Genomic DNA, 13,368 nt, shown 5'->3' with positions numbered 1-13,368 from the left:
ATGTACTGTATTGCCCTTAGGTTGTAACAGTTTAATAGAGAGTAATAGGGGCTGATTATTATGCTGAAATAAAATGAAGTACTGAAGTTTTTATGCATATTCAACTCTATTTACTTTTATATACAGAAATCTTTATTTGGAAAAGTATTTTCTATGAATCCACAATTAGAGAATGAATAAGTCAGAAGCATAGACCTCAGGAATAAAAAATAACTTGGGGACAAGAACTTTGAGAACAATGCCTTCTAGATTCACAGAAGGCAATAGCTATATGATTCCTTCTTTTGTGATAGTTTACTTGAAATTTCTGAATAAAAACCTTATACAATCAGCATAAAGAGAAGGAAGATTCAATTAAACCAATAATAAAGATGGTTCAGCGTAGGAAAGTGGGCATATGTTGGGGATGTGATTCCATAATTATATTCATTCCATTTTTGCATGAAAAATAATTTGGAAGGTTTCCAGAAAGTACAAGAACATGAATAACTGGCTCTGGCAGCTGGAAGAAATTCTGGGTTAAGATTTTCTCAGAGTGGCTACCAAACGCTTTGGTCAGACTCTGTGCTCAACAAGAGTTACTGTCTTCTAGTCAAAGACTTCCATGGTACCAATGAGCAGAATCCAGTTCTGAAGTTGTTTTTTTATTTGTTTTGTTTTTGTTTTTTTGGTGACAGGGTCCCAAGTATCCCAGGATGGCCTTAAACTCATTATGTAGCTGAGGATGATCTTGAACTGCTAACCCTCCTGCCTCCACCCTGCAAATGCTGGGAATATAGACAGGCGTGTGCCACCACACCTGGCTCAATTTTGAAGATTTTCTTTAAAATTGTTTGTTTGTTTGTTTTGTTGTTGTTGCTGTTATGTTTTAGGCCCGTGTAACTTCTTGGCATTTATAAATCTGGCATTCCAACAGGTCAAACACAATGGGTTCTTATATAGTCTTGCGTTCCTACATTAAGATAATTGTAATTTCTGAAAAAGTTCATTTGTGTCAGGGCTATAACACAAATGCTTTTCATTTTTAAAATGAGTTTATTGGACAGCACAGTAAATATCAAACAGTAATATAGATGATATGGCAGCCTCTCAAAAGTCAGAGCTAAAGGCTTAGAGGGTCCAGAAGCTAGAAGGAAACAGCCCCCCAGGAGCTTAGTGATAGGAAGACAGATTTGGGTTCAGAGGGAAAGCCAGGTACACACAATGTCCCATAACACAATCAATAACTATATTTTGTTAGTCAAAGCATACAAAGCCTTGAAGCCTTTAGGGGCCAGGTGGCAACAGAGAAGAGAAGTTAGGCTGCATAAACCAGAAGCATCCTGGATACTGCCCAACTGCAGAGCAATCACTTATTTCTAAAGTCAATTAAATGAAGGTATTTGCTTAGACACCAATAGCAATTCAAGTCCATTAAAGACCAAATTCAGCCTGCAGGTTCCCAGTTTGCAGAAAGGAGGCAATGTTTGAAGGGATTTTGGAACCCACACAAGAGTTCAGATATGCTTGAGATAATTACGAGGGACCTACCTTTCTGCTCACAATGTCTTTTGAACATACTCACCAAGGGCTAGAGACTACCTAGTTTCAACAGTGCTTCTGTGGTTCACTAGTGACAACTATAGTATGCTAAGCAATTTGTAATAAGTAACATCAAGTCTTGACATCATGATGGATGTCCTTTGAATATGTAAATTAAAGGTAGGTTAAAGGTTAGCCTGAAAATATCACTTTTAATATGCCAAAAAGAAGGTGAAATTACTCAGTAGGAAAAAACAAAGCATTAACTCTTTCCCCCACTTTGGTTTTTTGAAATAGACCAGGCTGGCCAAATAAACTCTTTATATCCATAAGAGAAGGCTTGTGAAACTGACTGTTATTCTAGAATAAAGTTATGTTATTGTTTAGGCCAAGAAAAAGCAGGTATAGAGATATTGTGGTATCTGGTTTTGGTTCCATTATACCTGGGTTGGTAATAATGAATTTTAGTTTTTCCATAAACCCCCATCCTTTAACATTTAAAAGAAAACATTCTATAATCAAAAAAGGGACTTCAATACTACTGGCACTATTCATTACGAGCTATTAAGCTGACAATAGTCACATGGGCATGCATTTTGTTACTTTTCATATTCTGTTTTAAAGAATCACAATAAAAATCTTATTTAAAAAGTCAACTTGTTTTAAATCCTAGTAATAGCTCTCTGCTTTGAGAAAGTTGAAGTAAGAATTGCAGGCAAGCAGGATACAGTGAAAAGTTGTCTATTATTATTATAAATTATTCTGATGCCAACTGGAACTACAATGCTGAATAAAAAAGGCACTTTTCATTAGTTTGATTTGAGGACTTATAATGAAGCCAATTAAGGAGGTTTGCAAGTGTGAATTTACATGTATGCCTATAGAAGGTAGAATTGAATTATTTACTTAAACACCAATGCAGAGCTTACACATTAAATTTCAGAAGCAGACTAGTTAGTAGACAAAGCATTATTATTTCCTTGGTGAGAAAAAAAACCTTGTAGAGGTATAACAGGCAATGCAAAGTATATGATTTTAGCTAATATTTTATTACCTGGTGGCCGGTTTGAAAATTCTGGCAGTTTAACTGGGCCTGTGTTGTCCAAATTGATTCCTTGTTCTCCAGGTAATGACTGTTGATCAGCCTCCTCTAGACCAGCTGGACGATTATCTGGGGTGCTAAAAGTAGCACAAATCAAGTAAGTTGTATAAGGAATACAGCTCAACCTCTTCCTACCTGCAACTACAATGTGTTTACATAATCACTCTTATTATTTATACCTTTCTAGTTTGGATACTCAATACTGACAAAAGAATAAACTAGCCATTTCATTAACCCTTAAAATTCACTTAATCTTAGCATTGTTTAATCAGTGTTTCCCTCCAATTCCTGACACACCCTTGGGTGTTTTAATGACTCATTAAGATTTTGAGCTACCAATATCCTGCAAAACAGTATTCAGTGTGGCTATTAAAACCAGGTGCCAAAGACTCAACAGCTGCAAAGTAACTGGTAAAAATGGTATTCAGATGAAAGGTGTAGAATACCACAACAAAGTTACTTAGCTTTAATAAAACAAAGATTTATAGACATAACCTCTGGAATTAGGATTCTTTTTGTAACTTAGAATTTTAGTGGGAAAGGAAAAAAAAAAAATGAAAACTTTTTCTTGCTATCCAGATTTTTTTAGTTTGTTTTGTTTTTTGGAGACAGCGTTTCTCTGTGTAGCCGTGGCTGTCCTGGAACTTCCTCTGTAGACCAGGTTGGCCTTGAACTTACAGAGATCCATCTATCTCTGCCTCCTGAGAACTGGGATCAAAGGTGTGTGCCACCACTGCCTGGTTTAACATCCACGTTTTTGAGAAACCATAGTGCTTACATTCTTTATTTGGTTTGTTTCTTATGCCCAATTTCACCTTTCTTTCCTACCTTAGTTTCCCTTTAATCTGATTACAGTCATCCATTTTTAGATAGTATTTTGTCCCATTAAACTCATATAGTTTTATAAACCACATAAAAATGCCTTTAAAAAACAGTATCACCAGCAGCAGCACAGGGCTGGAGAGACGGCTCAGAGGCCATGAACACTAGCTGCTCTTCCAGAGGATCCAGGTTCAATTCCCAGCACACTCATGGTGGCTCACAACTGTCTGTCACTTCAGATTCAGGAGACCAGATACCCTTTTCTGACCTCTTGTGGCACCAGACACACATGCATTGATGCACAGACATATACACAGCTAAAATACCCATACACAAAGGGAAATCCCCAAATATCAGCACATAACAGGCCTAAGCACAAGCAAACTGCTGTGCTTTACTTGGTCATTTACTTCAAAGTACAAATAAGGAGTTTGTGGTATCCTTCACTTAAAAAAAAAAAAAACAAAATAAACAGACAAATAAAAACCTATAGCTCAAAGAAAGGAAGGAAGGAAGGAAAGAAGGAAGTCCACCCAAATCCAGTTATCTGATCCAGTTCCCCTTTTGTTATGGATAAGAAAACAAAAGCCCTAAGTGTATAAAGTAGGTTTCACAGTAAGCTAACAGTAGGACTGGAGGCAGGTTGCGTTCCTATTAAGCCTATTGCCTCTCTTTCCTAGGAACCCCACCCAATGCTGTACAAGGTCCTTTAATAAGTATGTCGAATGAACAGTTAAGATCTCTTAGGAGGAGGCTGGTGATAACAGCAAATGAGTAACTGCAATTTTACTCCCAGCCTATTAGAGAGAATAAAATACCTACCACCATAAAAAAAACATTAATCAGACAGGTTGATAATAGCAAGAATTTAACTGAGGACCAGGTATAAGAAAACGAGGTAGAGTATGTATGTAAGTCTAATTCATGAAAATATGTTAATACACAACTGGCTTTTAATATTTCGGATTCAAGAAGTAGCATGTTACTATAATAGGTTAAAACCAATAGGCTTGGCTAAAGGAGCTGGCTTTAGTTTGAACATTTAAGCTTATTTAAACAAAGCACCCTTGTTTGAGTTTTCTCTGTCTCTGGTCTTTACATTCCCAGCCCCCTTCTCTCTGAGGTCTTACTATGTAGCCTAAGCTAGCCTCCAGTCTTAGCATCCTCAGTGTTGAGATAACATGTGTGAGTTGCCATATTTGGCACAGCAATTTGTCTAAAACTGTTTCATGTTCATTAGTCACCAGTCCCTGCTGATAATGTCTCTGAACCCCAGTTTTATGATTAAAGGATGAAAATCCACTCCAAACTACATTCCTTCAGGAAATATTTAGTCAAAAGTCAGAAACATAACTCAATATGTAGTTTTAGGATATGAAATGTAATTGTTAGTTCCCCTTCCTTTTGTGTCTTATGAAAGAGCTCCTCTGAGGAACTTGTACTGAAAAGGAAACTGATTTAACAGGACCAACCATAGGTTTACGCTTTTAGAGACAATAAGGGACTTTCAGAGAAAAGGCACAGATGCAAGTGAATGAATAAATATTTTTTTTTTTCCATTTGTGAGATGGCAGGGCATCTCCAGGAACACATATTGTCTCTCAAATTCCCCAAGAGCCAAGATGATCTTGAAGCCTGACCCCTGTGGGATGGCAGTGGGTAGCACTGAGATGACCTTGAAGCCTGACCCCTGTGGGATGGCAGTGGGTAGCACTGGTCATTTTTCAGGTTGAGGGACACAACTCCCACTGAAACTACAGAATAAAGAGACTTATCCGCCAACTGGAAAGTACTGATCTTGTCTGAATCCTTAAACAAATAAACTATAAGAAAAAAGAAATAGAAAAATATAAACACTATTTGGAAACTATTAAGTAGCAATTTTTGAGTGGTGGTGGCATACACTTTTAATCCCAGCACTTGGGAGGGAAGCAGAGGCAGTTGGGTCTCTTGAGTTTGAGGCCAGCCTGGTCTACAGATCAAATTCTGGGCCAGGGCTACAAAAGAAAAATCCTGTCTCAAACAAAAATCTTTTTCTAGGCACGCTAATGTTACTCTGTGGTTGTAGAAAAGAACTACCTTTATCATTTAGAGTGGCACTGACATATTTTCAAAACAAATTTACCTTAAAATAAACAAAAAGACAATAGAAAGGAGTACAGATAAAGACAAGATAAACTATGAGCTGATAGTTGTTAGACAATCTCACTCTACTATTCTAAATTTAGAGAAAGGTTTCATGTAGTCCAGGCTGGCTTCAAATTTTTGGAGGATGACCTTGAACTCTTGATTCTCCTGCCAACATACCCTGTCACCACCATACCTTGTTGTGCATAGTAAACAGTCACTCTACTGAGCCACATTCCCCATCCCTAACTTTAAATATGATTAAAAATTTCTATTAACAAATGTCTAGACAGAAACAAGCAAGCAATATTCAAGGCTAACTGATTATAACCTACTTTAGATCTTGCTGACAATTTTTCTTCTTCCGAGGCGGTTTCTTCTTCTTCGGTTTATTTGCATTGGTATTATTTTGTTTATTGTTTACACCAAAATGGCCTGCAGAAATGTCACTTTGCAATAAGTTGACCAACAATGGACTTGTTAGTGTTACATCCTTATTGACTGGGAAGCCTGGATTTTGACCACAAGACATCTGATTTCCATTGGGTGCACCACTGAATGGTGCATTGAAAGACATCCCATGGCCTGAGAAGTGGTTTCCCGAAGCACTGTTTCCCTGCATGGTCTGCACATGTGGGGGTACCATGTTGGTTTGTTGCATGTTAACATCAGGCATCATCTGAGACAAGTTGACATCATTATTTGCTGTAGTAGCAGGATCACCATGCTGCTGGGCCATGTGTGGGCTGGGCCCTGGTGGCCGCAGGACCTGCCCCTGAATCCCCATAACCTGAGATGGACTGTTGTTTACAGGCCCTTGCTGGGATAGCATCTGTCCTGACATCTGTCCTGTAAATTGCACCATGTTTCCTTGCATGTTCGGAGTTGGTCCCCTCATTATCTGTGCTGGTCCCGGCATGGATTGGTTCTGAGTGTTAAATTGCTGCTTATTCCCCTGCATCTGATTGGTCATTATTTGTTCTATCATTGGGTTCTGCTGGAGCAAAACTTGCCCCTGAGGCCCCATCATTTGGTTATGTGGTGCCATCATTTGTTGGCCCTGCTGGGGAAGCATCTGCTTGGGTGGGGTCATCCTTTGGGGTGAAGGCCCAAGATTTTGGTTTTGAGGGTTCACCATCATCTGGCCCTGGGGCATAAGCTGGGCCCTTGAAAGGATCATAGGGTTCTGAGGATTCAAAGTTCCTTGTTGCTGGACCATTTGGCCCTGAGAGGGTACAATCTGTTGGTGCATGCCCATGAGCTGAGATGGTGGGCCCTGCTGAGGCTGGCCTTGCATGTTGCCCAGGGTCACCTGAGGAACCCCAGAGCTACCAGCCTGCTGGTTGTTTATGTTGCCATGAATTCCCATGAGGCTGGGTTGCATCATATTTGGTGGCCCGTGAGACACCTGCATCTGGTTTTGAGGAGGACCAGCTCCTTGACCACCTTAAGAAACAGAAAAAAAAGAGTGAAAAATTATATTTTTAAGATAATCAAATTACCTTACTGAGAAAGACACCCATCATCCACATCTATAATAACCAACATAAATATACTATTTATTCTGTGTATTTTAGACTCTGGAGGTGTGACATAGGATGGGGGTAGCTGCTTATATTTTCTATGATCGTATAGCAGGAGAAACGTATCTTTACACTTATATAGTAACTTAGAGATAACATTAGAAAGTAAAGTTTACTTTCAGATTAAATGAAGCATTACCACTGTTGTAACAACTTTATTCACAAGATGTAGTTATAAGCCTTAACAAAAAACATCATGGGTTAAAAATGAGCTTTATTATGAGTAAATGAGAGAAACAAAGAATGTACCATTGTCTTCTAGAAAAATCTCAGGAATACTCTAAAGACATTTTAAAAATGCTTCTTGGGAAAGTAATTATGCTTTTCAAAAACTATGTGTGAAATACAGATGTTGCACCTTAAAGAAGAGAATACACAATATTTCCTAAGAGGGTTCCTCTGCTGCAATGACCTAAAAATGACAAACATCTGATCTGGAAGTTGTGGACAGGAGGATGCTAAAAGTTTAGTGATCCTATTTACTGGACCACAGGGGACATGTTCTAAGTTCTCTTTAAACCAAGGATACTATCTTGGCCTACGTCATTGTTTGTTTGTTGGATCCTTGGAATTTTCCTATAGCTACCTGTTTTTTGTCCAAATCTCACTGTGGTGATGGAGACTGAACACGGGGCCTCAGATGCATTCAATTAGAGCTCACTCCCACAATCTACCTCACACTTCACCTGAGTAATTCCCCGACAGTGCCCCACTATATAGCAGGCTGCTCTGAAACAATGTGATTCAAGCTGCCTTTAACTATTATGTTTCAGCTGGGCACAGAGGAGCATGCCTGTAATCCTAGCATCTGGGTGGCTGAGGCAAAACAACTCTCGAAAGTTCAAGGCTAGCCTTGGCAACATCTTAAGATCCTATATCAAAACACCAAAAATAAAAACATGCTGGGCAATAACTCTACTACTGAACTATACATCAGTTGAGCTCGTGCTCTTAACCACCGAGCTACCTCTCTAGGCCCAAGAATTAGGAATTTTATAAACTTTTAAACCTCCTATAAAACATTAACTCACATTAACTCAGAAATGCAGTTTTATATTAGCAGATAGGAAAAAAAATCAAATAGTTTGTCCTACTCTTCACTCATCCTTCAAGAAACAGTATGAACTTTATATTAAGTCAAAATTTTTTTTCATTCTTTTTTCTTTTTTGCGACAGGTTCTCTCTATGTACTCCTGGCTGTCCTGGATCTATATTCGCCAGGCTGGCCTTGACCTCAGATGTCCTCCCACCTTTGTATCCCACATGCTAAGATTAAAGGCATGTGCCACCATGCCCAGCCTCATTATGCTAAGATTAAAGGCATGTGCCACCATGCCCAGCCTCATTATTTTAAAAAGTCTTTTTTAAAAAATATTTACGTGTATGTATCTGTGTGAATGCATGCCACATTGCCATGGAGCCAGAGGAAGGGTATCAGATCTCATGAAGCCAGAAATACAGGAGGCTATGAGCAACTGATACAGACAATGAAAATTAAATGCAGGTTTTCTGGGAGAGTAGAAAGCCTTTTTAAATACCAAGTCATCTCTCTAGTTCCTCATCCTTTTTTATTTCTCAGAAAATTAAATTTTATTTACTTATTTATTATTACTGTATGCGATGTGTGTGTAGGCATATATATATGCCAATTGGCAAGGAAGGCCAGAACAAGAACTTTAACCTGCTGAGACATCTTGCAGGCCCTATAATTTGTCTCATTCTTTCAGCAATTTACAATGAAAGTTGGAGTTCAGAAAAATTTAAGCTAATTTAGTCCAAACTACTTCAATGAGAAAGAGCAAAACATTAGTTACTTAGTTCCTAAGCAACCAAAAGAAACCCAGAAACATAAAATTTGGGCTTACAAAACTGCTTCAAGGAGTACTTATTAGCAATCCATGTATGTTATTTCCTCTCCAAACTTTCTTAAATATACTATACTATTGGTATAGTGGAAAGTGCCACATTGCATACCTGAAATTAGATACTCAGCATAAATGAAGTTAATATTACTATCCAGAGATTTTAAAAAATGGCAGATGTTTAAACATGCCATAAACCCATATAACTGTGAATTTATGGTTTCTTTTCCCACACATGCTTTTTGCCTAAGAAAGTTCTAATCCAAGGGTCAGCAAATCAGGCCTAGGATCGGTTTGAAAACAGGCAAGGATTTGGAACACTGTTGTCCTCACTAAGGAGAGTTGAACAACTGCAATACAGACTAAATGACCTAAGCTACTTACTATTTAGCTCTTTATAGAATGAAAAGGAAGTGTGTGTGTGTGTGTATGTTCGCGCATGCGCGCGCACGTGCATGTGAGCATGGACATACGTGTTCATGCACGTATATGACTCCTGTTCTTACTGAAGTTTCATTTCTTTCCTAAGGTGTTTCTTGATTCATGGGGAAAAAAAATCCTTATTTTTCCATATTTCCCAAAGATTATCTACGTATGAGAAATTAAAGGATTTGTTAATTTGTATACCTCTATTTTCTATCAAGGCATTTACCAGATAATCAATGCTCAATAATTTGGCTAATTAAATCAAAGTAAACAAACCTCCATGCTGGACATTTTGATTTGATTGCAGTTGATGTGCTCCTGAATTCCCAGGGGTGGTTGCTGTGGTGGAAGGCACCTGACCTTGCATAAAGTTCGGATTGGCCTGTCCTGCTGAGAAGCCAGGTGGGAGGCGTTTAGGCATTCCTTAATAGAAAACAATGAGTAAGGCAGTTACCTAGCAAATTTATACTCTCGCTGAGATATGGAATGAATAAGGAAGGATGAGCTGCATGAAGTTTCCACTGGCTTAGCTCTCTCTGTCACACTGGTAGGATCTTTAATAATAAGGTTGGGAAAGATGGTTAAAAAAATCAATACAATCCCTTACATGAGCATTATCAAAATGAAAAAGAAATACTAAAAAGTTACCCTCAGAACATGCCAAGGAAAAGATGGCAATTTGCTCCCTACATGTGATCTGAGGCCATACCATAGTAAGGTTTAAGGGCTCACTTTTCTCTGTAATACAATGACTCCCAATATTTATATATTGCAACACAGGCACCAAAGGAATATGCTAAATTCTCTCATGTTCAAACAAACTTGGGTCCTGATTAAGGATAGATGGGTGATGTTTCTTTACCCCGTTGAGGAAAATGGATGACAATCTTTGCAGAACAGTCTCCCTCCCCCACCAGTGTTGTGTTTATCTCTTTGGAAGAGACAAGAGTTCACAGGAGCTTCAAAGTGAGGCTGCATTAAACTTATGCCTTTCTCTTGTAAGATTTGCTGTGATTCTGATAGCTATGGTACCAAAATGTAATCTAATGTAATCTTACTCAAGTTTACATCCTTTTGGAAAGCCTAATTTCAGAAAACAAGTTTGCAGTAAAAAGAATCTCAGATCCACTCATGTGCATACCGCAGGTTTTGATGTGGCCAGACCACCTAGGCGAGCATATCAACTGCTCTGTAAAAGCAACAATACCTAAAGCTTTCTCAAATTTGTTCATTAGGGCCAGATTTTCAATACCCTGAAAAACTCTTTGTAGACAAATATGCACTTGTCCTTCCATTACAGCAACAAGTCCCCATTTATATGCTTTCATTGTAATTAAGTCAGCAATCATATCTGCAGAAGGGACTACCCAGATTTCACTGATCTAGGGCTAGATGCCCGGAATAGTGAAGTTTGGAGCAGAAACATTCTTACATTTTCTAAAAATGTCTTAGAATTGAAATTTTAGAGCCTGTATTTCAGCAAAATCAATTATAAGAGAGTGAAAGGACTGATGAGCAACTTTACCAGAAACCATGGGAGCATGCCTTTGCTATGTTGCACTGAGATGCAAGGGTTTTTTCTGGGTAGGCAATGGTTGTCTTTTGGGAATACATTCTTATCAGATGAGTTTTACTGACACTCTCTATGCCTTACTGAAAAGCTCCAAGCACAGTCATGTGCACTAGGTCAATGATTAATAAGAATAAATAATAAACATGGAGATGGATAAGTTTTACTGTAATCGTTTTACCTCTCACACATTAAGCTCCATTGCTTTTTCTTCATACAAGAGGCACCTTACAAAATAAATAAATAAATCTCCTTTAGGTATAACTAGTGGAATTCCCTCTCTAAGGAGCAGGCAATGGCATTATAAAACTATAAAAGTAATGATTTTTGAACTTAGTCCCCTTTAATACTTTAATCAAACTTAACAAATACCATGCTTACGATTTTACTAACTAGGATTATCAAAATTGGTAATTAGAAGGGTATTTATCCCATAAAACCCTATACTTTAATCCTTCAACAAATGAGAAGTTTAAATTATTAATAAAATACATGTTTGGTCTGGACATTTTAATTTACTAGTACATGATTAAGCAAAAATAGTTTGAAACAAATGAATATCTCTATTTTGAATTTTACCTGAACGTTTATCCAGAGAGTTAGCTTATATTTAACCAATAAGATGTTACATAATAATCAAGATAAAAATACATTAAGTTAACCAAGTTATATCAAGTGTCATCATCAAATTACAAAACCAAACAATTACATCTTTATTTCAGTCCCACCATTAACACTAAAACCTGACATTCTACTCAAATCTAGCTGCAGTAAATTTACCAACACAAGTAGCTTCAGTATTCCTCACCTCCTAGGCCTGGGTGTAAACTCTGTGGCCCTTGGTTTGGTGGTTGCTGCTGCATAACCATGAAGTTAGGTGGCACATTTCCCTGTTGAATCATAGGATTCCGACCTGGAGAGTTGACAGGCTGCTGAAATCCCTGGGGAATTGGGTTATTTTGAGGTGGCCTTGGTCCCATCTGCTGTTGAGTTTGGTTAACCGTTGGGGAGGATGCAGGGGATCCCTGCTGGAAGGAGGAGGGTGAGGAGGCAGGAGACTTGTTGGTGAGGTGGGGTTGTTGCAGGGGGGTTGGGACCCTGGAGGGCCCTCCCTGCAAGCTCTTCATCTGAGGAGCTGTGAACTGGCCTGGGTTGCTCATTTGAGGAAAGTTTGTATGGGCTTGTGAGGCTTGCTGGCTGCCAAAGGGATAAGGAGGGGGAGGGTGAGAAGGTGTCTGTACCGTGGCTAAGGAAGGTCTTGCCTGAAGTTGTTGTTGCATTGGGCTAGGCAAAGGAGCCTTCTTCCACCCTTGATTTGCAGTCATTGTGCCCAGAGAACCCTGGGCTGGTGGAGGCTGTAGGGCTCCAGAAGGCAGCTGGTTCCAGCCTGGAGGAACAGGCACCTGAGTTGGAGCAGTAAACTGTGGACGAATCCCCTGTGGCTGTTGCTGCTGATGTTGCTGTGGAGGTCTTGTCTGCAACTGTTGCTGCTGCTGTTGCTGCTGCTGCTGCTGTTGTTGTTGTTGTTGTTGCTGCTGCTGCTGTTGCTGCAGCTGGGGAAAATTAGCTGGGTTCATTTGTCTGTTCACAGGAACAGGCTGCATTGGGTGATGTGCTGGAGGTAAAGATCCTGAGGGATGACTCTGTTGTTGTATATGAAGTCCAGAGAGAAGTGGATCCATTGCATCTGTTTAAAGACAGTGGACAATAATTAACCTTTGCAACTCACATCATGGCACCCTGGCTTGAATCTGCTGGTACCATTGATATCACAATATTCTTGAGTATCTCCTAAGAACTTACAGAATACCAACAGATTATAAAGATGAATCCTGCCTCAGAGACAGCTTATGGTTCATTGGTAGTGAGGCACACCAAACGTAAAATGTAGGAAATAAGATTTTCAAAATTGTATTCTGGGCAATTACTGTTAAAGGAAAACAAAATAAGTCAACGAGGTTTGGGAAATGCTAGACCTAATGATTTCAGACAAGTTTATTTCTTCCTTCCTTCATTTCCTTTTCTTTCTTTCTTTCTTCTTCTTTTTTTTTTTTTTTTTTTTGATTTATTTATTTATTATGTATAGTGTTCTACCTGCAAGTATGCATGCAGGCCAGAAGAGGGCATAAGATCTTATTACTGACAGTTGTGAGCCACCATGTGGTTGCTGGGAATTTAACTCAGGACCCCAGTAAGAGCAAGTAGCCACTGCTCTTAACCGCTGAGCCATCTCTCCAGCCCCTAACAAGTTTCTTTACTGTATGAAGCTTTATGAAACATTTACTAAATTCATATGGCTTCAAAGTTCTGTCATGATGTATCTCGTAAAACTAAGTATGCCAAGGTATATGCGGT

The 13,368-nt window shown here is 38.8% G+C and overlaps 1 protein-coding gene across 6 annotated transcripts in view; it reads right to left on the bottom strand.

Moving 5' to 3' along the window:
* Positions 1 to 13,368, bottom strand: part of Ncoa6 (nuclear receptor coactivator 6) — an 81,280-nt gene that overhangs the window by 22,012 nt on the left and 45,900 nt on the right. For 4 of the 6 annotated variants that reach the window (XM_051192474.1, XM_051192433.1, XM_051192452.1 and 1 more), the window contains 4 exons: positions 11,822 to 12,700; positions 9,720 to 9,866; positions 5,908 to 7,018; positions 2,576 to 2,700 (listed from right to left, as the gene is read on the bottom strand). In XM_051192474.1, the coding sequence (XP_051048431.1) occupies positions 2,576 to 2,700; positions 5,908 to 7,018; positions 9,720 to 9,866; positions 11,822 to 12,700 (2,262 nt within the window). The remainder of the gene's footprint in view (positions 1 to 2,575; positions 2,701 to 5,907; positions 7,019 to 9,719; positions 9,867 to 11,821; positions 12,701 to 13,368) is intronic. The other 2 variants (XM_051192459.1, XM_051192467.1) reach the window with 2 other exon arrangements.

This window comes from Phodopus roborovskii, unplaced genomic scaffold, assembly GCF_943737965.1.
Source record: "Phodopus roborovskii unplaced genomic scaffold, PHOROB, whole genome shotgun sequence".
NCBI classification, from domain to species: Eukaryota; Metazoa; Chordata; class Mammalia; order Rodentia; family Cricetidae; genus Phodopus; species Phodopus roborovskii.
Note: the sequence above shows the minus strand (reverse complement) of the source record. Positions and strands in the feature narration are given on the sequence as shown.